Raw genomic sequence first — 24,967 nt, forward strand, 5'->3', positions numbered from 1 at the left:
TGATGGGTGAGTGGACTGATGTATGTATGATGGGTGAGTGGACGATGTGTATATGATGGGTGAGTGGACTGATGTGTGTATGATGGGTGAGTGGATTGATGTATGTATGATGGGTGAGTGGATTGATGTATGTATGATGGGTGAGTGGACTGATGGATGTATGACGGGTGAGTGGACGATGTATGTATGATGGGTGAGTGGACTGATGTGTGTATGATGGGTGAGTGGACTGATGTGTGTATGATGCCTGAGTAGATTGGTGGATATGTGTATGATGGGTGGGTGGACTAGTGGATGTGTGTATGTATGGGTGGGTAAATAAGTGGGTGGGAGGATGGATGAGTGGATGGGTAGATGAATGATGAATGTGTGGTCAGATGAACAGATAGGAGGATATATGGATGGGTAGAAGTGTTAGTAGTTAGATGGGTGGATGGAGGGATGGATGGAAGGATGGGTGGATGTGTAGGTGGATGGGTGGATGGGTTGGTGAATGGCTAGGTGGATGTCTGTGTAGTTGAATGGACAGATGCACAGACAGACAGGTAGATAGGTTGATGAGTGGATGTGTTAGTAGGTGAGTGGATGGGTGGGTAGGTGGGTGGATAAGCAGATGTGTGAGTAGCTGAAGAGACAGAGGGACAGACACACAGGTAAATAGACTGATAGGTGAGCAGGATGCACACACGCACTGGGAAACAGATGATAACTGCTGAAGAAAGTCCACCTTTCCGGGAATTCCTAGCTTTCTTGTAAGACAGGCTGTTTCAAAGGCAGAAAAAATAATTTTCACCAAAGATCAGAGAACGTAGTTCCTGGAGGCCCCAGAGCCACAAACCAAAGCTATGTGTGTCATTTACGTCATGGCCTTAACACGCTCCTCTGAGCTGCCAAGAACCTACAGGGCTGTTCACATCAGGGCCAGGAACAGGATGAAAATGCAAACAGATGCAAAGAGGACTGCGGATCTCCAGAACCACAAAGTCCACTGGGGAGACACGCTCATGCGGGGGATTCTCGCTCCATCCTTCACGGTTGACACCTCAAAGGACAGCGGGGAGGGGAGGCTCCCTCAGAGCAGGTACCTAGGCTGGCTGCACCCAGATGACAAGGCCCAGGGGACTGGTGGTAGAGGGTGGCTGGGGTTGCGTGAGCAGGGGAAGTGGTGTGAAGGAGGAAAGGGAAAGGGGAAGGGAAACTGAGGGTGGGGTGAAACAATCCACACCTCCGCCTTTATCCCTTTGCCGGCACCATTAACCATCCCCCACGGACAGAGGGTCTGGTCCAGAGCTGGAGGAACAGGGGCTGAGAGTCCCTGGGGACCTCCCTGCTCCTACGCCTGGCCAGGGCCACTCCCCACTGCTTCAGCCTCAGTCTCCACACTCCCAGCTCCTGCTGTATTCCCTTCTTCGTCTGGCTGGCTTCTATTCATCCTTCAACACTCCACTCAGATGTCACCTCCTCTAGGAAGCCTTCCCTGGCTGCACAGCCTGAGTAAGGGACGCCTACCCTCTGAGCATCCCACCATTCCCCAACTTCCAGAGCAGAGACATCCTCCTCTCCCTTCCCAGTCTATCTCTGTGTCCCTCAGCAGGGACCTGGCCACCAGGAGGCGCTGTTAGACTGCCTGGCATTCCCTGAGGCGGGGTGGAGGATCCGGTGGAGACTCACCCTCTCCAAGCTGCAGGGCAGGGTCCATGAGCTCCATCATGTATTCCACATTGAGCAGCATCTCTGTGAGGTTGCATCTGGCTAGTACATACATGAGCACAGGGAGGAAGTCGTCCGCCCCATAGGGCTTGCCTGGTAGGGAGAAGGAGGCGGAGGCGTGAGTCTTTCCCTAGTCCCAGTTTGCTGGTGGGGTCTCTCCCTGAAAGAGGAAGCTTCTCAGGAAATTAGTGATACTGGGACTAGTTCCTTGGAGAAGGTTCAGGCTTTGGAAGAGGGAACTGAGAAAGGTGCACATCCCCCCACTCCTTCCCCAGCTCCTGCCTGTGAAAGCTTTCTTGACAGTGAAGTTTGTGGCACTTGAGTCATGGACCCACCCAGAAGGCACTGATGTCCCCTGGGGTGATTCCCTGTTCCCTGTAACACCCACCTCCCTCCCCAGCTGCCAAACAAAACAACACGCTCTGAAATTCTACCATCCGGCCTTCATTTTCTTGGATTAAGCATTGCCTCTTCCAGAGGGTTTAATTTAAACTGTAAACACATCCGAAAGGAATACATCATCTAGTGGCACAATGGTTAACCGTTCTGATGCCAACCAAGTTTGGCAGTTTGAACCCACCTACTGGCTCTGTGGGAGAAAAGACCTGGGGATGGAGTTCTGTAGAGATTTGTAGCCTTGGAAACCCAATGTGGAGGTTCTACTCTCCAGTGAGGTCACTTATGAGTCTGAATTAACTTGATGGCAAACAACAACAACAATGACAACAACCTCTGTAAAAAGGCACCCTGGTGTTGCAATGGTTAAGCACTGGCTGTTAACCAAAAGCGGGAGGTAGGCCTAGAAGATGCCTTTCTAGTTTGGTGCTGGGCTGGTTCTGTTGGGCATGAATTCTAACAGGGATAGTTGGGCATGCTTACTGACAGGGATGGCTCTACTTGAAGGTTCTCCATGGTGTCCCCGCACCCTGTGAGTGGGCTGGGAAGGAGGGCAGTGCAGCCTGCAATAGTGAGGAACAGCCACGCTGGGTCCCTAACCCAACTCTTATCTCCCCTGGTCAGCCCAGGCTCAGTTGGAGGTCACCATGCCTGGGAAATGCTGAGAAAGGTTCAACCCAATTCTCCTGCCCTCTGGTCTTGGGGAAAATATTTATCAGACCAAATTCATGCCAAGCAATTTACAGTTCTTTTAAATATGTTCAAGGGGGTTTCCAAAACGTCACAGAAAAATAGAATGAAAAGAACAGAATTTTTCCTTGAACTTTTTGAAATCTCTTCAAATTGAAGAAGAAAAAGAGGAGGAAGAAGAGGAGGAGGAGAAATAACTGCTGAGGATTTGGTTCCTTGGTTTGGAGGTTTAGGGTCATGATATCATGAGATATCCCAATTAATTGGTCTAATAAGGTGTTGAATGCTTCTGCTGTACCTCCTACATCACTGCATAGTGATTGGGGTCTTAAAAGCTGGTAAGTATCCATCCACGTCCTAACAACTGGTCATTATTTACCTGGAGCATCACAGGAAGAAGGGAAGTCAGGAATAAGAGGAGGATATGGAACGTATGGCTAACTGCCACCAAGAACAAATACTTCCTTGTCATGAGACCAGAAGAACTGGATGGTGCCCGGCTACCATGACTGAATGTGTTAATCCAAGATTCTATAGAAGAATCCTGATCAAAAGGGAGAAAATGCAGAACAGATTTTCAAATTCTCATTTGAGAGTTTCTAGAGCATTAGCAATATGGTCTGGAGATACCATAATCCTCTGCTCTCTTTGGTTTGAGATTCTTTAGCATTCTCTACACTGAGTTCTGTAGGTGTTATGGAGTGAATTGTGTTCCCTGAAATATGCACCCTTTTGGAGCCCTGGTGTGGCACTGTGGGCTAATGCATCAGACTGCAAAGTTGTTTTAACTGCAAGGTCGGTGGTTCAAGCTCACCGGCTGCTCCTTGGAAACCTTATACAACAGGGTCGCTATGGGTTGGAATCGACTCGCCGGCACTTCTCAACAACAGAGCCATAGAGGCTGGATGAACCTCTGAAATGATTTCCCTGTGATAATCTTTAAACCTCACACCAAAAATATCTCCCAAAGTCTTCTTCAAACGAAAGCATAGCTTAATTTAACTTATAAAGAAAGTCTGCCTTGACATTTATCTCTATGTGATCAGTTGACAATAGTAACTCAAAAGATTCCATAGGAACCCTAGGGGGCAGAAAACCTGTTATGGGGGAAGAAAAAGAGGATGACAATGGTTGCTCAACTCCAAGAAAGTAGCAGGAGCAGCTGGTGGGTTTGAACTGCCAACTTTGTGGTTTGCAGTCCAGTGCTGATCCTATAGTGTTACATCAGGAGTCCAAAAAAACAGTAAAATCTAAACAAAAAAAAATAAACACTAGGATAACAAAGATAAATTTCAAAAGGAATTGTATACTACAGAGGAAATAAAAATGCAAATAAGCAAAGACCTGTTCTTTTATAGCCAAAAACTTAATGTTGAGTTTCCTGGTGGTCAGTGTGAAAAGGGAACCATGATCTGTCACATTTTTCTCATTGTCTATGAGCAGGAAAAATACCTGTTTCCTGGGAAAACAAATAACTTTTCTCTGTCTTTATTCAAAAATATGTTTTCATATGTGGCTTCATTTGGAGGATATGAACAGACATGTAAATTCCTATAGCACATACAGGAAATAAGTTTCACTCAGTGATTTTCTTTGTATTGCTTCAAGAGCTCAGACAAGCACTTCCAGGGAAGAGAGGCCAATTTCACAGTTTATTATGGATGTTCACATTGATCCTTTAAGCAAGTATATGGATCAGGATTGTTATGACTGTGATTCGGAGTGATTAGTGACTTTCTTTTGACCATACAAATTCTGAACTCCTGAGAGGCATAGTATGGAAGAGTTAGGTCTTTGCCTCAATTCTGAGTTCAAATCTTGGCTCTGCCACAACGAATTGGAGATTGAGGTGCCCAGGGATGTTGAGATGACATGAAGCAGATCATCAGCGCTGTGCTGAGTCATAATAGGGTCTGAAGCAAAGGGAGTCCTGGTGTGGCACTGCAGGATAATGTACTGGACTGCAAGGTCAGTTTGAATGACAAGGTCAGCGGTTCAAACCTATCAGCCGTTCCTCGGAAACCCTATACAAGGTTGCTATGGGTCGGAACTGACTCAAGAACACTTAACAATGATATTGTTGTTGTTGTTGTTGTTGTTAAGTGCCGTTGAGTCGGGTCCGACCCATAGCGACCCTGTACAGGGTTTCCGAGGGTGTAAATCTTTACGGGAGTAGAAAGCCTCATCTTTCTCCCGCTAACAATGATATACACTTGGCTAAAATCCTCCCATACTTTGAACCAAGGGGATAAAAGCTAATAAATGCTCTACAGTTAAAAAAAAAAAAAAAAAAAAGGTGATGATAGCAAAACCCCAAGTTGCCCAATCTGTTTGCACACCATTGCTATCCCTCCTAAACGAACATGAGTCCCGGAACCACAGGCTGATGGGAAATGACAGTTCCTACTGAGGACTAACGGAGTCCTGGTGTGGCACTGCAGGGTAATGCGCTGGACTGAAAAGTCGGTTTGAATCGTAAGGTCGGTGGTTCAAGACCACTAGCCACTCCTTGGAAACCCTGTACAGGGTCGCTATGAGTCGGAACCGACTCGACGGTACTTAGCAACAACAACTACAACTGCAGACTAACAGGGTCATAAAACAGCCAGCACCCTATCTTTACTGTAAACATTGCTATTTTTCATTCATATTTTATTTTTCTGAATACTACATTAAACCATTATTTATCTTTTATAGAGTTAACTGTGGACTTTGTTGTTGTTGGGGCTACAGAGCTGAGTTCAACCCACAGCGACTGCATGAGACAGAGAAGACCTGTTCCACAGGAATTTCTTGGCTATAATTTTTCTTGAATCAGATTGCCAGGTTTTTCTTCTGTGGAGCCACCGATGGGTTCTTAACCCCCAACCTTTAGAGGACCAGCTAAGCAATGAACCTTCGTGCCCAGGGATCCGCTGAGTTACCCTTGTTGTTATTGTGTGCTGTCGAGTTGGTTCCAACTCATACTGACCCTGGATATGATTGCTGAGAGCAGTTGGTGGATCTGAACTGCCGCCCTTGTGGCTGACAGTCCAGTGCTTATCCTACAGTGCCACGTGACACTGTATATGATTGCTGAGAGCAGTTGGTGGATCTGAACTGCCGACCTTGTGGTTGGCAGTCCAGTGCGTATCCTACAATGCCACACTAACACTTACCTTGCTGTTGTTTTTGGTAAGTGCTATCAAGTCACTTCTGTATAGCGACCCTGTATAGGATTTCTTAGGAGTGGCTGGTGAGTTTGAACCGCTGACCTTGAGGTTCAAACTGACCTTGCAGTCGAGTGCTTCTCCTACAGCACCACACCAGGACTTAACTGTACCACTCAGCAATTGTATTCCCAGGGATATAGCTAAGAGAACTGAAGACACGTACCCACCCAAAAGGCACATGTCAGCATGATTCCTAATAGTCAAAAAATGGAAACCAACCAAATGACTGTCAGCTGGTGAATGGATAGACACACTGTGAAGGGACCAATACAGTGGTAATAAAGAGAAATGGAACATAGATAATGAATCTTAACAACGTTATATTGATTGAAAGAAACGAGACACAGAAGGACAAGTACTGCATGATTCTACTCACATGAAATGTCCAGAACAGGCAAAGCTATTGAGATGGAAGTTATATTATTATTAGTCAAGATCTGCGTATGGGGGTGAACGGGGTGACTACAGGGCTCATCAGGAAGAAGCAGCTAAAAGAACACAAAAGAACTTGTTGTTGTTAAGTGCTGTCGAGTCAGTTCCGACCCATAGCGACCCTGCATAGGGTTTCGAGGAGCAGCTGGTGAGCTTGAACTGCCAACCTTGCAGTTCAAATGGCTTTGTAGTCTGGTGCATTAACCCACAGTGCCACACCATGACTCCACAAAAAGAACTTGTTAAGTACTGTGGAGTCAGTTTCAACTCATAGTGACCCTGCACAGGGTTTCCAAGGCTGTTAAATCTTTACAGGAACAGAACGCTCATCTGTCTCCCGTGGAACCGCTGCTAGTTTCGAACTGCTGACCTTGAGGTTAGCAGGCTGATTTGTAACCACTACGCTACCAGAGCTCCTTACAAAAGAACTTAGAAGAAAGCAAAATTCAAAGTAGGAGCTCTGCTCTCCCTGCCTATGCTGGGTTGATTGTCTCCACAATTCCGTGGGCACAGGCAGGGCCAGCCCACTCCCTTCCTGTGTCCTCCACAGCATAGCATGGGCACCCGGGCACCTGTCAAGTTGCCAGTGTTTGGCAATGCCTGCTCCATTCTGCACAAGTCATCTTTGTTCCATTTTCCAGAAACCTGTGTGCCTCACAGCCTGTATATAGATTGAGGGGCAGTCATTAAAACAGAACAAGAGGATATGGAATGGTTTAAAATCAGGAGTGGTGTGTGACAGGTGTATTCTTTCACCATACTTATTCAACTTGTATGCTGAGCAAATAATCAGAGAAGCTGGGTTCTATGAGGAAGACTCATTAACAACCTGTGATACGCAGATGACACAACCTTGCTTGCTGGGAAGGGAAGAGGGCTTAAAATACTGGTGAAGATCAAAGAATACAGCCTTCAATATGGATTGCACCTTAATGTAAAGAAAACGAAATCCTCACAACTGGATTAATAAATAACAGCATGATAAATGGAGAAAAGATTGAAGCTGTCAAAAACTTCATTTTGCTTGGATCCACAATGAATGTTCATGGAAGCAGCAGTCAAGAAGTCAAATGATGTGTTGCATTAGGCAAATCTGCTGCAAAATACCTCTTTCAAGTGTTCAAGAGCAAAGATATTCAGTTTGAGTTAAACTAAGATGTGCCTGACCTAAGCCATGGTATTTTCAATAGCCTCATCTGCATGCGAAAGTTGGAGAGTGAATAAGGGAGACTGGGGAAGAATCGATGCATTTGAAGGATGGTGTTGGAGAAGAATGATGGTATGGAGAGAACTATGGACTGCTAGAAAAACCAACAAATCTGTCTTGGAGGAAGTACAACCAGAATGCTCCTTAGAAGTCAGGGTGTCGAGACTTCGTCTCTCATACTTTGGACATATTATCAGGAGGGACCAGTCCCTGAAGAACATCATGCTTGGTAAAGTGGAGGGTCAGAGAAAAAGAAGATCGTCCAATAAGATGGACTGACACATGGCAGCTACAATGGGCCCAGACATAATAACAATTGTGAGGTGGGACAGGACTGGGCAGTGCTTCATTCTGTTCAGCATAGGACCCCTATGAGTTCGAAATGACTCGACAGCACCTAACAGTGTGTGTCCCAGCCTGCTTTCTGGGCCCCTTCCCATTTCTACATCTGCAAAACAGGGCCAGCAACACTAGTCCCTCTGATCTTTCAGGTTTTTTGAGAGAAAAATAGGAGAAAGAGAATTCAAAAGCGATTGAGAACCCAGAAAGTGTCCTGGCAAGGTGAGCTGTTATGGGCATCTCTGCTGCGTTTCCCTGGGTAGCCTCACCTATGACGTGAGTGGGCCGAGGTTGGAGAGGCACAGCCCCTGAAGGAAGACTGAGGCAGACCTAGAGCTGAGTCCCAGTGCACTGAGACTGGTGGCGTTGTGCCCTGGACTAGTTGCTCTGCCCTTGGGACCGCCATGTCCAGTCACGTGGGAGCTGACAGCTACCCTGACTGTCCCAGAGGATGTGTGTCCCGTGGTCCTGTTTCTAGGTCCGCCTCCCTCCCTGCCCACGTGAGTCAGGTTTGCAGAAGGCCTTATAAACCTATATGACTAAAAGAGTCAGCATGTAAGATTACTTGGATTCCTCCTGAGGTCCTCAACCAGCTCCTTAAATGGGGATCAGCCAGAGGTGCCCACGTGGTGCAAATGGTTAACGCACTCGCTGCTAACAGATAGGTTGGGGGTTCGAATCTACCTAGAGGCACCTTGGAAGAAAGGTCTAGCAATCTGCTTCCGAAAAATCAACCACTGAATACTCTATGGAGCACAGTTCCAGTCTGGGGTGCATGGGTCACCATGAGGCAACATTGACTCAATTGGCATTTGGGGACCTCAGACATGTTTCACTGTCTGGATCACCTCAGAGAGAAGGAGAGCGCTTTTTTAGATACAAATGAGGAGAAGTGTGAGCAGAATCGTGCCCACGGGGTTCTCGCCGAATGTGAGGAACATGGGAATAGGATGGCTTCACCACCATCACCGCTGTGTGATCTGGGGCCACTCACTTAACCACTCTGAGCCTGTTTTCTCATCTGGAAAATGAGGAATAATAATAGTACAACTCAGCCTGGTATAAAGGGCTGTGATAAGGATCGAATGAGTAGCTAGAGTTTTCAAAAAGTTTTATGGCAGATTTATTTTTCCTGTTAAGGGCCAGAAAGTACATATTTTCAGTTTCACGGATCACGCTGTGTCTATGGCAAGTACAACTCAACTCTGCCTCTGTAGACCATAGACTCTATTGTAAATGCATGGAGGTGGCTGAGAATAAAACTTTATTTACAAAAACAAATGGTGGGCCAGAGTTTGCAGACCCCTGAGGAAGAAGGGAGAATCCATCATTTTATCATAGCTGTCCCCACCAAACTTGCCGATTGGACTCTTATGTTAATTCAGCAATCAAGAGGCAACATGGTGCTCACAACCACAACTTGATTTATCCCTTACTCGCCATCAGAATTCCCACTTCCTCCAGGAAGTCTTCCCTGGAGACCCCGGCCTTCCACCAGAGAGATTTGATGCCCCTACAGCTGGGCTTCCTTGGACCCATCATTGCAGAATGGAAAAACAGATATCCTATGGCACTGTGGGCTAATGCACCAGACTGCAAAGTCGTTTGAACTGCATGGGCGGTGGTTCAAGCTCACCAGCTGCTCCTTGGAAACCCTATACAGGGTCGCTATGGGTCGGAATTGACTCAACGGCACTTAACAACAATGCTAACCTCGAGTCCTGGTATAGTACTGTAGGATAAGAATTGTACTGCTAACCACGAGGTCAGTGGTTCAACCCCCACCATCTGCTCCTTGGAAACCCTATACAGGGTCGCTATGAGTCAGAACCAACTCTCAATGGCACACAACAACAATACGTTACCCTGAGCAAGGCCACTCAATCCAATATAGCAAAGACCTTCAACCCTGCCCAGTCTCTGCTTTATTCATCACAGTGGCACAATTCCACATGTGACCAGATAGTTTGTATTGATCTGTTGACTTGTTTATTGCCCACCGCCCTCTCCTCATAAGAATGTAAGCTTCATGAAGGCAAGAACTTTATCTTGTTCACATCCATCACCTCTCAACAAAGGTGACACATTTAACAAATATATTTATTGAATGAATGAATGAGTGATCAGCATTTATCACATGACTACAGCTTGCGTAGTGTACTGTTTCCTGATTGAATTGTTGGCATCCTAAAAACAGGGACTGGATCAGTCAGTGGATTTGCTGCTAACAATAAGCATTTGTTGAACTGCTGAGTTTATCTGAGGAACACAGGCTGGTGGGACTTAGAGCTCACCAAGAGCAGTAGGTTATGAGTTTAGTTCTGCAGTAAGCATCTGTCTCTAAGGGGAATCTTGTGCACAAGTGAAGTCCTTGGGTAGTACAAACAGTGTTTTTACATGGTTGCTAACTGAAAGGTTGACGGTTCGAGTTCACCCAGAGGCACTTTGTAAGAAAAGCTTGGTGAGCTACTTATGAAAAAGCACCCATTGAGAACTCTGTGGAGCACAGTTGTACTCGGTCACAGACACGGGGTTGCTGTGAGTCAAGACTGATGTGATGGTAACTGGTTTGGTGGTTCTGTGCAGGACTTGGCTAATCTGGTTGACTCACGGTGAGGGCAGCAGGGTTGACCTATGATTTCTACAGAGTTCTCTGGAAACAGTTTGAAAACTGCTGGTCTAGTCTGAAGGCCAAGTGAGGACAGGGGTCTGATTCATCTGGGAAGTCTGAGGCAAAAGAGAGTCTGGAACCCAGGCCCCATCGCCCCCGCTGAAGCCTCATAGTCCCCAACACGCCCCTCAAGGAAATCACTCCAGAGCCTCAGTTGGAACCACAAGCTGGAGGCTGACATGCAGAATCTAACTTGGCTCATAAAGAGGGACTCGGCCAGGACTTGGGTTTTGTCTCTTCCGGGGTCGTGCCTGAGTCCTGAGTTATGGGCATCACACTGTCTCCCAGCTGTTGTCGAGTCAATTCTGACCCTATGTGTATCAGAGTAAAGTAGACTGTACTCCGTAGGCTTTTCATTGGATCAGGTTTTGGGAAGTTGATCACCAGGCCTTTCTTCCAAGGCTCCTCTGGGTGAATTCAAACTTCCAACCTGTGGTTAGCAGGCAAGCCAGTGAACTGTCTGTACCATCCAGGGACTCCTTTGCCCTCTCCAAAATGACTCCAATCCAAAAAGGTTGACCAAGCAAGACTGTAAAGCAACTGGAATTCTTAATCTAGTTTCAGAGGGAAGGCACCTAGGAAGAAAGACCTGGCAATCTACTTCTGAAAAACTTAGCCATTGAAAGCCCTCTGGTGCACAGTTCTACTCTGACACATAGGGGGTCTCTATGGGTCGGAGTGAATTGGATGGGCAACTGGGGACAGCAATTGGCTTTCGGGAAAAGATGGTTCAAAGAGGTTAAATGGCTTCCTTAGAGTCACACCAAGGAGTCCTGGTAGAGCAGCAGCTAAGCCCTCGGGTGCTAACCAAAATGTCTGTGTTTCAAATCCACTAGCTGCTCCATGACAGAAAGAAACATGGGCAGTCATTTCTGTAATGATCTGCAGTCTTAGAAGCCCGAGGGGGACGTTCTACTCTGAACTATCGGGTCACTGTGCGTCAGAACACACTGAGGTCACATGGCCTGTTAACTCAGGGTTTAAGTTTCCAAGTTCACCACTGGGGTCACATGGCCTGTTAATTCAAGTTCATCACATCCCAGCAGGTCTGGAGGGTGGTGGTTATGTGCCGTGGAGTCGGTTCCAACTCACAGCGACCCTGTACAGGGTTTCCGAGGCTGTAAATCTTTACGGGAGCAGAAAGCCTCCTCTTTCTCCTGTGGAAGAGCTGGTAGTTTCGAACTGCTGACCTGTGGTTCGCAGCACGATTCATAACCACTACGCTACCAGAGCTCCTTGGTCTGTAGGGTTGTTGTTGTTGTTAAGTGCCGTTGAGTCAGTTCCAACCCATAGCGACCCTGAACAGGGTTTCTGAGGCTGTAAATCTTTACGGGAGCAGAAAGCCTCATCTTTCTCCCACAGAGCAGCGGATAGTTTCGAACTGCTGACCTTGCGGTTTGCAGCCCGATTCGTAACCACTACACTACCGCCCAGGCTTATTACATCCCTGTTTGCCGTGGGCCAGGTGCGAAGGTACTGCTGCTGGTTCAACAGCAATGAGAGACGCATGCGGGTGGGGCATCTTCACCGGAGATGAGAGGTGGGGAGTCTGGAAGCAGGTCTGGGGTGGGAGAGTTACTGCTTCTGCTTGAAGTGGGTCAGTGGCCACCAGGGCAGTGGCAGGGACAGGAGGGACCAGGCTGGAGCTCCACCCTAGGGCTGGAAGTCACACTATTGGTCTACAGCCCAGCAACCACATAGGCCCTAAGGGTGTCTGTTGAAGGGGCTTATGCATTGACCACCTGGGGGAGCAGGCTTAGTCCTCAAATCAGTGACCACCAGAGCCAGAAGAGAAGTGAAGAGCCAGTTATAACCTCAATGTAATCAGGAGGAAACATGGACAAACACAAAATGAGGAACTTTCATAATAATAATAAAAAAAAAAGGTGGGGGTGGAGACAAAAGCCTGTGTTCCTCAAAAATATCAGTGTCGTGAAAGATGGGAAAGGCGGAGGAGAAATTCAAAATTAAAGATTCTGGTGTGGTGCTGTAGGATAAAGCACTGGACTCCAAGGTTGGCAGTTCAAACCCACCAGCTGCTCCTTGGAAACCCTATACAGGGTCGCTGAGTCAGAACCAACTTGATGGTCTTAACAACAACAACATGGGTGGTGGTAAAACTCTCGCCAGCCATGAGGGAAATCTAGGCTTCATTCACTACCACCACCCATCTGCAGGTGGCGCCTTCTGTGTTGCTCTGATGCTGAACAGGTTTTCAGCAGAGCTTCTAGACTAAAGCAGACCAGGAAGAAAGGCTTGGCAATCTACTGCCCTAAACCAGCCAATCACAACAGATCATGGAAATGGCACACGACCAGGCAGTGTTTTGTTTTGGAGTGCGTAGGGTTGCTATGAGTCGGGGACTGATTGATGGCAACTAATGATGACATCATCATCATCAACAACAAAGACATCAGATAACTAAATGAACTAAATATAGTACCGGGTCTTGACTGGGCCCTGAGATCCTGAGCAGGAGGGAGAACTGTGCAAAGAACCTTATCAAATGACTCAACAGTCTGCAATACAGGTGGTAGACTGGATAAAATATTGTATCAATGCAAATTTCTGAAATGGTCAATAAATTTATGAAATACACTCTGGTTTCTAAGAGAATGTTCCTATTTTTAAGAAAGTATTTCAGAGTTAAGGGCTGATATGATTCAGAAACCAAACCAAACCAAAGAATGCACAGAGAGTGAGAGATTAAAGATAGGAAGTAGAAATGATATAGCAGATTTGTATATTACACAATAGGTTATACACAACTTAACAATACATAAAGCACATGTAGGTACCATGGTTTCCATGTACTACTGTGATTCTTTCAACTTTTTGAAGTCTGAAAATTGAAAATTGTTTTCAAATGGTTATACTGACAACACCACCAAATTTAGCAGCAGAACTCTTTGTTTCAAACAAACTCCCACGTGGAACCCCTTGTATTAAATCGGTAAGGGTGAGAACAGTGTGAGGCTCAGACTGATCTGGGAACCTTTGGTGGTGGCTGGGGTGCCTCATGGAACCTAGCTTGGAAACCAGTGAGCAGATTCAGCCTCCATATCTCTGGGGATGTGGTGGGGAGGCAGCCAGTCCTGCACCATAACATCCCGTATTAAATCACTTTCATTACTAAATTATTATTATTTTGTAAGATTTTTGTAGACACAATGGTTCCCCCCCTTGGCACTGTAAGATCAGCACTGGACTGTGAACCACAAGGTCGACAGTTCAAATCCACCAGCTGCTCCTCGGAAACCCTATACCGGGTGGCTATGAATCGAAACCAACTCAAAGGCACTTAATAACAATCGAATGCATGTTAAATCGTTGAGTGTTTTAAAGTTCTGTTATCTGTAGGATGGGTTATGAAAGAGTTAACACAAGCACCCCGAGGTATCTGATCTTTACAATGGCCCTGGGTCCTGAGAGAGGCATTCCTAACCTTGTTTATAAAGGAGAACACGGAGGCTCAGGATGCTAAGTGACTCTCTGGGTACTTTCCAGGGGACCCCGAGAAGCAGATCTCTTATCCCCATTTTATACACCGGCCCAGTGAAGTCAGCAAAGCTGGGGTTCACACTCAGGTCTGCCAAATGAACCCCACAAGACCCTGTCCCTGTCAGCATACCTGCTTTCTCCAGGGGAAGAAGCTGAGGCTCTGAGGTTGGCAGCCCTGGCCTGCCAGGGGGCAGAGGTGAGAGTAGGAGGCTCTGGATTCCCAGTCCAGAGCTCATCCAGATGTGTGTTCCCTGATGAGAACCCCATCTGGTCCTGGCAGGAGGCTGTCACACTGGCCTGCCTCAGAGCTTGGGGCACTGTGCCTGAATCAGCGGAGGTTCCAGCTCTTCTCACTGAGGGTGGGGAATGGTAGGACCCTTGTTCTGCCCACCCCTTGCTCTTTCCCAGGCTGCCCCAGGCAGGCATACTACTTACTGTCTTTCTTTCCCCTTACGCCTGCCTCAAAATCCCATGTCCCTGCTCTCAGCCAACTTTTTTTTCCTCCCTTTTTTTAAATGGCAGTAAATCATGCAGGAGTCCTGGTGTGGCGCTGTGGGTTAATGCACTACACTGCAAAGTCAGTATGAACCACAAGCTGGATGGTTCAAGCTCACCAGTCTCTCCTCAGACACCCTATACAGGGTTGCTATGGGTCAGAACTGACCTGAGAGCACTTAACAACAACAACAACAAAATATGTAGGCAAACTTCAGAGATAGTGTATCACAGTAAATCAGGCCAACACTATTTTTTTTCCCCTGGTACACACAAAGGTTATGTTGAAACTATATGTGCCATTGAGTCAATTCCGACTCATAGTTACCCTGTATAGGGTTTCCAAGGAGTGGCTGGTGGATTTGAACCGCGGACCTTGCAGTTCAACCTGACCTTGTGGTCCAGTGCTTTATTGTGTTTTCCTTTCTTCGTATTTTTTTTACCAATTGAAGGTTTGCAGCAGTCCCATGAGGAGCAAGTCTGTGGGCTCATTTTTTTCATTAGTCCGTGCTCACTTCATGCTCCTGTATCCCAGGTTGGTCATTCCCACAATGCATCACACTTGTTCATGATGCTATTCCGGAGTCCTGGTGTGGTGCTATGGGTTAATGCGCTGGAATGCGAGGCCATCTTGAACTACAAGGACAGCGGTTCAAACTCATCAGCTGCTCCTCGGAAACCCTATACAGGGTCACTATGAGTCAGAATTGACTCGATGGCACTTAACAACAGCAAAAACACAACTGCCTATTTATAACATAAATTTGCTCTTTTAATCCTCTTTATGTGTACAATTCAGTGAGATTAATTACATTTACAAGGTTATGTGACCATCATCGCCATCACCCTGCACCCCGTAAGCAATGTCTCCAACCCCTGACCATCTCATACCCACTTTTCTGTCTCTCAGCGTGCACCATCACCGCAAAAAACAAACCACAGTTGAGTTTATTCTGACTCCCAGTGGCTCCAGTTTCTGATATAGCAAGTTTTTATGAAAACGGACAACCTTATCTTTCTCCCTCAGAGTGACTGGTGGGTTTGAACTGCCAACTTTAGCCCAACAGCTAACCCACAGTGCCACCAGGGTTCTTGGTTGTACCCACAGAGTACCCACAGAGTTCAGAAACACCAGTCTGAATGTGGCTATAGCAGACCCGAGGAAAGCTTTACTAGGATGAGGGGACATTGTGTGTTTCTCTGAGTCACAAACAAAGAACTACATACTGTGTCCCGTAGCAAACTGTCTGCCCTTGTCCAAGGGCCACAGAGAGGACATCTCCTAAAATAGCCCCAGTTTATAGAGGCTGCTGAGTGCTGGGCATTGAGATCGACATTTTATACCCACGGTTTCTAAGTCACAAGTGACAGAGTATGGCTTCAGAGCCATGTGAGGTCTTAGTTTCCCCTGTCTGCAAAGCAGCTTTCTCAGGGGCTAAACCAGTCATCTAAGGTCACACAAGAAGCAAATGATGGACCAAGAATTTGCGTCCTGGTCTGTGTGGCTTCAGAATGACCAATCCTTCTACTCTTCCATTACCAGGCTGCCATGAACAGTTGCACAGGTTGCTTACTGCACAAGGACTGAACTGATGATTGGGGATGACATCTAGCCAGTGATACCTATTCCTGTCTACCTGGAGGATGTGCTAAATGGATAGAAATGACTCCCTACTCAGTAGCCAAACCCCTTGCAATGTGGTTTTGTGACTCTTCCCAACCAAGGAGTCTATTCCTCACTCCTTGCATTTGACCTGGTGATTTGTTTGCTCAGTGAAATGGGTCAAAGTGACATTATGGTCATTCAGCCTAGGCTTCAAGAGAGGCCTGTGGGCTTTGATTGCTCTTAAGATCCCTGCTACTGCCATGGACACAAGCCCGGGCCAGCCGACTGGAGGATGAGACACACATGGGGCAGTTCCGCCCAACCCCAGACCAGGCAATCATTAATCAACCATTCAATGTCCAAGCAAGACCATCCCAGACCAGCCGGTCTCCAATCAAACCCCCAGTGACAACCCATCTCTCAGTGAGCCCAGCCAAGCTTGGGCACACCTGAATCAGATTGCATAATTGTCCGTCCACCGTGGAATTGTGAGTTGTCAACTTATGTAGGCACCTTTTCCTCATTCACACAAAGCCAGTGTGAGCAGCCTTCCTTGCTTGCCTCCAATGTGGCCGACAAGCACAACCTCCCTGGTCTGCACTAACTTCTGGGAGGTGCCCAGAACTCCTAACCTACCCATGACCATCCTTTCCCCAATGGGCATCTGAAGATTACTCTAGTGCTAGGGTCTTCAAGAGCTCCAGAGACCTACCCAACACCATGGCTCAAGGGGCCTAGAGAGAGCCCCTAGCCAGCCCCAATGTGGTAGCCCACCTACCTGGGTTGCCGAGGGCCATGGAGTCATAGATGAGTTTGCAGGTCTTAAGCAGGATGGCAATCTTTTTCTCGGGCGAGTAGGCCCTGTGCATGCTGGTGAACTTCTGCAGAATCTTCTCCATGATGGGCACTTCGGGCACGCTGGTGGTCACACCCAGGTCAGTGGTGGTGGTGGCCAGGATCACCAGCTGGTTCTCCTTGAGCTGCTGCAGAGAACCATCCTTACTGTGTATCTCCAGCAGACAGGAGTTGATGGCTTCCTTGAGGGGCTTCAGGACACACTTGTACAAGGCAGACTCCACGATCGCTTCTGTAAGGTGGGTGAGAGCGGGAGGTAAGGAAGCCAGCTGTGGGGATTCTGCCACTGATCCTGAGACACTCCCCCCTGTCCCTGCAAACATACTCCCGGTCCCGGCAGGCACATCACATGGCTCTGACATATGAGGCAATGTCCCAAACTCAACAGAAAACCACACTGCAAAGAAACTATCACAACCACCTCGGGGAGTGGCGCTAACTGGCCATTGTCCCTAACGCCTTCACCCTCACAGCGCTGTCTCAGCACAGAAGTCCACACGGAACCATTTACACTGGAGTTGTGCAGTGTGCAACCTGGGCAGCTGCAGATGGAGGGCCTGGGTGCCCACTAAATGTTTGGTAGACACATATTCTTTATGGTTCTCTTTCTTTCAATTCTTCCAAATTCACTTGGCTCTGGACTCAAAATCCACTCTACCCAGAAACCAATTCCTCACCAATTCCAGACTATTGTTTAACTCTGGGTTGTCACCATCTCTTGCCTCTTACCCTGGCCCTTAGTTGTCCGTTCTTATCACAGCAGCCAGCGTTGTCCTGTTACAACGTGTTAGGTCCCATCACTCCTCTGCTTAGAATCGCCACATAGCTTCCATCTCATTCACAGTAAAAGCTGGCCACCCCCATACCTAGAAGGACCTCTGGACCTAGCCCCATGACCTCTCTGATTCATTGCCTTATACGCTCTGTATGTTCACCTTATTCCAGCCACTCTGACCAGCTTTCCATTCCTCCAGCCTGCCAGACAGCACCTGCCTCAGGACCTTTGCACTTGCTTTGCATGGAACAGTCAGTCCCCACACAGATCCCCACGTGGCTTGTTCCTTCGCCATTCAAACGTCATCTTATCTAATTGCTGCTCATCCCTGACAATCTAGTGAAATGGGGGCTAGTGAGTGTTGCCTTCACAACAACCCCGCAGCATGCATGTTGTCTGTTCCCCTACAGGACCTAGTAAGGAGTCCTGGTGACACAGTGGGCTAAGCACTTGACCGCTAAATGAAAGGTTGGTGGTTCAAACCCACAAGCCGGTTCGCAGGAAGAAGTTGTGGCAGTCTGCTTCTGTAACAATGACAGCTTTGGAGACCCTATGGGGCAGTTCTGTTCTGTCCTGTGGGGGTCACTATGAGTGGGAACTGGCTCAGTGGAAGTGGGTTTGGGTAGACAGGACCTACTGAGACTGATGTGTGTGTGTGTGTGTGTAGAATTACATAGCTAGCTGGGGGCTGGATGGGGATTTGAACCCACACACTTGTCTCCAAGGGGAGGATGCAGTCTCTGGGTCTGGCAAGGGGACACCCTAAGCCCTGTCCCTGTTGGGATAGCATGATGATACTGAGCTGTTTAGTTCTGGTTGACACCCAGATAATTTCCCAGGGTTTAGGGCCAGTCTTGATCTCTCAGATCCTCATCTTACCACCTCCTCCTTCCCTCTGCTTTTCCAGCTGCTTCAGCAGTTCACCCCAATTCTTCCCCTCCATCTAGGCTGCCTTACATCCTCTGAGCCTGTGGCAGCTAGTGGTACAGTGATGTGGGGGCAGGGATCTGTGTCAGCCCAGTAACTGACCCTGGTTCTTGCATGACCTTGGCCAAGTCACTTCCCTTTGGGACTTGCTTCCTCATCTGTAGCACGAGAGGACTGCAGCCCCTACTCTCCGAGTCTCTGAGGGCCTCTGGTCGCCTGCAGCTGCCCCCTCTCTCCAGAGACTGACCCTCTCTGCCCCACGGAGTCCTTGGTTTGGTTCAAACTGCTCCCTGTGCCTTCGCTCCCTGATAAACTCAGATCATCCGCTCCCTGATAAACTTAGATTATCCCTGATAAACTTAGATTATCCCTGATAAACTCAGATCATCCCTGATAAACTCAGATCATCCCTGATAAACTCAGATTATCCGCTCCCTGATAAACTCAGATTATCCCTGATAAACTCAGATCAGAGTTCTGTGGTGTACCTTCTTCTGGTAAGTACTTGGGCACATGGGCAGAGGTCAAAGTGTAAGGCAGAGCAGCAGAAAGGTAAATTTGTGGACAGAGTCAGAATCTCTGAGCTCAAACTGCAGTTCCACCATCTGCTCTCAGTGTGATTCTGGCCAGTTAAATCACAATTGAACTCTGTTCCCCAAAGTATGTGTTGAAACAGTAACCACAGGGTCACCATGGGCCAGAACTGACTCGATGGCACTCAACAACAACAATATCTGTAGAAGGACTCCAGGTGAGTCGCTGTAGGATGAGCACTGGATTTTGAACCACAAGGTCAGCAGTTCAAACCTACCAGCTGCTCTTTGGAAACCCTATACAGCATCGCTGAGTCGGAACCGACTCGACGGCACTTAAGAACAACATACCTGTAGATAACTCCCAGAAGAGAAAACAAATCTTGGAAGAAGTACAGCCAGAATGCTCTTTAGAAGCCAGGATGGAAAGATTTTGTCTCATGTACTTTAGACGCAGTATCAGGAGGGACCAGTCCTTGGAGAAGGTCATCATGCTTGGTAAAGTACAAGGTCAGTGATAGAGGAAGACCCCTAACAGGATGAATTGACACAGTAGCTGCAACAGTGGGCTGAAGTATACGAACCGTTGTGAGGATTGTGTAGGATCCAGCAGCATTTTGTTCTGCTGTACACGGGGTTGCTATGAGCTGGAACTGACTGGACGGCATCTAACAACATTATACCGAGGGAAGTGATTCCGGTTGGAAAGGTTTTCTTTGTTACGTTAATTAGACCATACCAACGGAAGGCAGGTTGTCAACCTAAGCACATCTGAGTTATATAAAGAGCAGACTAGGTACGTAAACAGAAGACAGACCATGTGAAGCTCATCTACAAAGAATCAAGGAGGATGAAGGGAATCTCGACAGGGCCAAGATCCTGATTTAGACTTGTGGCCTCCAGAACTGAGAGTATGTGCTCTTCAAAGCCAACTTGTGGTATCTGGGGTACAGCACTAGGCAACTAAAATACTGGGATGTCTTCAGCATCACAGTAGACCAAGGCCAGGGAGTTTGGCTGAACTGTGCAGAGCACCATCTCCCAACCTCTCCCTGTTCCACGGCCGTGCTTGTCACAGCTCTGGTAACACCGTGCCATGTCTCCTGCCTGCCTGGGCTCTGAGTCTGGCCCTTCTTGGTATCCAGGGACCTGGAACCAAGTTAGCCTCTTTACTGATACTTGGAGGCTAGCCTACACTGGGGCTGGGGTCCTTCCTGCACCACCCACCATGGGTCTGGTTTGTATGGGGTCTCTGTTGTCCAGGGGTAGGCCTCCGGGACAGTCTCCTGATTGGTCTCCCGCCTTCCCCATGACACAATTCCGTCACCTCTAGGAAATCTTTGGCTCCTCATGACAGGTCCAAGCCCTGCCCCCATCCATGTGCACAGTGCCATCTTTCCCCATGAAGTCCTTCCACCCCCTCCCCAGATCTTGGTAACTTCTCTCTGCTCTGCTAGGCCCCAGCTATATGCTGGAAGGTAGGGCTGACTTCAGCTTCCAGTAGGTCACTCTTCCACATGCCTTTCCACTTTCTCCATGCGCTCCCCACCCTCAGACCCCAATGAGCTCACCAGGCTGAAGCCTCTTTAGCGCACACTGCCCCCCCACCCCCCCGAACTAAAGGCGGCATCCACTGAGCATCCAATGGGCCCAAACGAGTCGCCTGGGCTTTTCCCCAGTTCCCACCAAACCTCCGCACCCACAGACATCCCAAGCCCTCCCACCCACTGTACCCTTTCAGGGGTTCTGATAGAACACTTGTACCTCTCTGTCCCCATGCCCAGTCTCCCAGCAGATGCTGTAAACCCCACCTTCACAACAGACCCAGAACTGGACACCACCTCAGACCCCTCCGTGACCTCCACCCGTCCCAGCGCACTATCGCTGGCCTGGATGACTGCTGAGAACGCAATTGTTCTCTGCCCCGACTCGGCACAGTGGCCAGAGAGAATCAGGAAGTGTTACTATGGCTGAACAGGGGTCACCTCTGACCCCCCACCCACCACCTAATCTCACTCAGAATAAAAGCCACGGTCTTTGGAGGCTTACACAGGCCTGCCTCCCTGTTATGGAATGAATTGTGTCCCCTCCAAAATAAGTGTTAGTGTGGGAAGAGGCCGTTCTTCATTATGTGAACGAGGCCACGCCAGTGAAGGACGCGTCTTAAACCTAAAGACCCTGGAGAAACAGAAAGAGCCAATGAGACATCAGGATGAGCAAACAGGAATGGGAGAAAGACGATGCCACGTAGGAATCCTGAAGGAACAGAGGACCGTCAGTGCTAAGGAAGCTGAGACAAGGAGCTTTCCCCAGAGACCGAGACAGAGAGGGAAAGAGAGACAGAGAGAGAAGCAGAGATAAACAAAAAGACAGAGAGAGACAGAGACACAGAGAGAGAGAGACAGAGAGAGAGAGAGAGACAGAGAGAGAGAAAAAAAGAGAAAAGAGAGACAGAAAAGAGACAAAGAGTGGCAGAGAGAGACAAGAGAGACTGAGAGAGAGAAAAAAGAGACAGAAAAAAACACAGAAAAAGAGAAAGAAAGAGAGACAAAGAGAGATGAGAAAAAGATAGAGAAAAGAGAGAGAGGAGAGAGAAAAAAGAGGCAGAGGGAGAAAGAGAGAGAAAAAAGACACCCAAAGAGAGAGACAGAGACCTTCCCCAGAACCCGTGCTCTGATCTGGACTTCTTGCCTCCTGAATGTGAGAAATTATGTCCCTCATGTGTGTTGTTTCTGTCACAATTGTAGTTGTTGTGAATGCTATCAAGTCAGTTCCGACCCATAGCGACCCTGTATAAGGTTTCCAAGGAGCAGCTGGTGAGCTTGAACCGCTGACCTTGCGGTTCAAATGGCTTTGCAGTCTGGCACATTAACCCACAGCGCCACAGAGCACTCGATAACCATGCTACCCCAGAGACTCCTTGACCTCACTTCCGACCACTTTCCCCTTCACTCCATGCCCCCTCACTCCACCACTCATTCTTGGGCTTGTCACCACCCAATCCCACTAGGACAGATGCCCATGTGGGCTTCTTGAGAGTCTCAGTCACTGTAGGCTGAGTCTGCTGTGTCATCTGACTCCCTGCTCAGACCTGGATCCTCAGGGCAGAATCCTCAAGCTCCCAGTCACTGGTGGGAGATGAGCCCTGGGCTGCCCTGGGTGGGGGGCTCAGTCCATGCCATCCCATCCCTGCATCCCCGAGCTTCCTGCCCATGCAGCCCCTTCACTCTCAGCTCATGCCCCCCCCCCCCCAACAACCCAGGGGCCCACGTACACACACACACAGAGCTGGCCTCCTGAGATCCACCTTGATTTTCAACCCCCTTCACCCCCCACCCATCACTGCAGAAACTCCAGAGGCCTTGTAAACAGTGTCATTTTCAGGAGTTCCCAGTCAAACTCCACCGGGGAAATCTCTCTTTTTAAGAACCATTCACAGTGAGTCTGAAGAGCTGCAGTGCTCCAAACCTCCTTTCCTGGGACACTGAGCCTTTGGATGTTGAATTTGGTGGGGAGGGCTGGGGGCTTCCAGGGGAGGTGGCACTTGAGGGCATGAGCTGGTACTTCTTTTCAATTGGTTCAGAAGCCATTCAATGCTTTCTCAAGTGGGCAGCTGGGGCAGTGTGTGTTTGAGTCGATTCCGACCCATAGCGACCCTGTATAGGGTTTCCAAGGAGAAGCTGGTGAGCTTGAACCACTGACCTTGCAGTTCAAACGACTTTGCAGTCTGACGCATTAACCCACAGCGCCACACCAGGACAGTTAGAGGCAGGGATTTGGCATACACCACTGATTTGAGAATTCTTAAAAGAAGCTCTGGTTGTGTAGTGGTTACAAGCCAGGCTGTTAACCTCAAGGTCAGCAGTTTGGAACTACCAGCAGTTCCATGGGAGAAAGATGAGGCTCTCTGCTTCCGTAAAAATATACAGCCTCTGAAACCCTATATAAGGTCGCTATGATTTGAAACTGACTCCACGGCACACCACCACCACGTAAGAAGAAATGAGTGAGGCGGTAGGATGGGGCTAGGGAAGGGCTGGAGCCAGGACTAGATTCCAGGCAACCACAGCATGATCCCAGGGGGAGCTCTGGAGTATCACACAGTGGGTCCCACCTGCAGGCAGGTGGCCTTCTGTTCCTCACGGCCAAGAGAAACTGGCTGAGAGCTGTCAGTCAAGGCAGGGAGGGTAAGCAACATGGATCCTACAAGACCAAGGTCAAGTCTGCAGCTAAGGGGCAGCTCTGAGCTGCTAGCCTCCAGCACTTAGAGCTGCAGTGGGAAGGAGATGTGGGTGAGGTACCAGCACGTGCACTGTAGGGACTCCTGTCCTGAGTGGCACCCTCGGTCCTTCCCTCCCTCAGAGCCATTCCCAGTCCTACCAGGGCACTGACCGAGCTCCTCCTCCGCGTGCAGAGTGGGGTCCACTAAGGCCTTGAGCTCAGTGCTCTGCAGGAGGTAACTCTTGAGTTGGGTCATCATGGTGCGGATTTCCTGCAACATCTCAGTGCTGGACGCCTGGTGCGTCATCATCTCCAAACTGTACACCTTGTAATCCTGCACCAGGCGGCCGAAGTACGAGCTCTTGTCTTGTGCCAACTCCACCACTCTCTTGTACAGCTTGCGGTTGTTGGAGAGGAAGGCGTGGAAGACGTTGGTGAAGTTCACAAAGCTCAGCCGGTGCCGTGCCTTGTCCAGGATCATGGCGGGCTTATTCTTCACACTGGGGCTGCTGAACTGCTGCTCCACCTCTTCCTCTGTGCTGCTGGTTGAGTATGAGTCTTGGTCTGTGGCAGAGGTGGGCACACCCAGGCTGTCCGAGAGGGAAGCCAGGGAGCCTTTGAACTCTGGGGAGCTGTGGGGACGGGCACCAGCTTGAGAAGCAGGGCTTGGGCCTTCCCTGGGGGGCCCCACTGGGGGTCTCTCAGGGACTACTTCCTTTGTGGAGAGCTCAACGCTTTCCAAGGGGCTTGGGAGGACAGAGGCCAGCTGCCGGGAGATGCGCTTCTTCCTGGGGGGCGGCACTGGGGGCTGCTTGTTCTTTTTTGGTGGCTCCCGCATACTGCCCAGGCCACTGGCTTTGACCTCTGCTTCCTGGCCTGCCTCCGTGATCCTCTGTGGCCTGTCCCCAGAACTGTCTGAGGTCCCCTGGAGAGGCAGGCTGACCGAGGTAGCCCTAGAGGGGCCTGGCCGGTCCTCCTCTGCTGCCTTCCTCGAGGGAGGAAGCTCTTCAAGAGAGACCCTCTCGGACAGGCGCCGTCGGGGAGGTGCGGCCGGCAGGACCTTCTTGATGGGCAGTGGAGGGGCAGAGGTCTGTTGCAAGGGGCTGGGGGCAGTCCCCAGCTTTACCACCTCCTCCTCCCTGAGGTGGCCCAGGCCTGGGGTGGGGCAGGGGAGCCTCTCACAGGTTGCTGTGGGTTGCTGGCTTGGAAGACTTGGGGGATCTGAGGCATGTGGTGTAAGGTGGGGGGCAGGAACTGGAGACACAAGAGTGGGGGCCTCTCGGGAGTGGGGAGCAGCAGCCCCGGAGGAAGAAAGGCGTGGAGGACAAGGGGGAGCAGGAGCGGGAAGTGGGGGAAGGGAAGGAGGAGGAGGTCTGGCCTGGGGGGGAGTGTCAGTA

The 24,967-nt window shown here is 49.0% G+C and overlaps 1 protein-coding gene across 1 annotated transcript in view; it reads right to left on the minus strand.

Annotated features, from left to right (window-relative positions):
- RIN3 (Ras and Rab interactor 3) overlaps positions 1–24,967 on the minus strand; it is a 117,510-nt gene that overhangs the window by 11,182 nt on the left and 81,361 nt on the right. The window contains exons 6-8 of the mRNA XM_006839562.1: positions 23,742–24,935; positions 17,038–17,346; positions 1,672–1,803 (exon numbers count right to left, since the gene is read on the minus strand). Of these exons, the coding sequence (XP_006839625.1) occupies positions 1,672–1,803; positions 17,038–17,346; positions 23,742–24,935 (1,635 nt within the window). The remainder of the gene's footprint in view (positions 1–1,671; positions 1,804–17,037; positions 17,347–23,741; positions 24,936–24,967) is intronic.

Source organism: Chrysochloris asiatica, unplaced genomic scaffold (assembly GCF_000296735.1).
Source record: "Chrysochloris asiatica unplaced genomic scaffold, ChrAsi1.0 scaffold00025, whole genome shotgun sequence".
Taxonomy (NCBI): Eukaryota; Metazoa; Chordata; class Mammalia; order Afrosoricida; family Chrysochloridae; genus Chrysochloris; species Chrysochloris asiatica.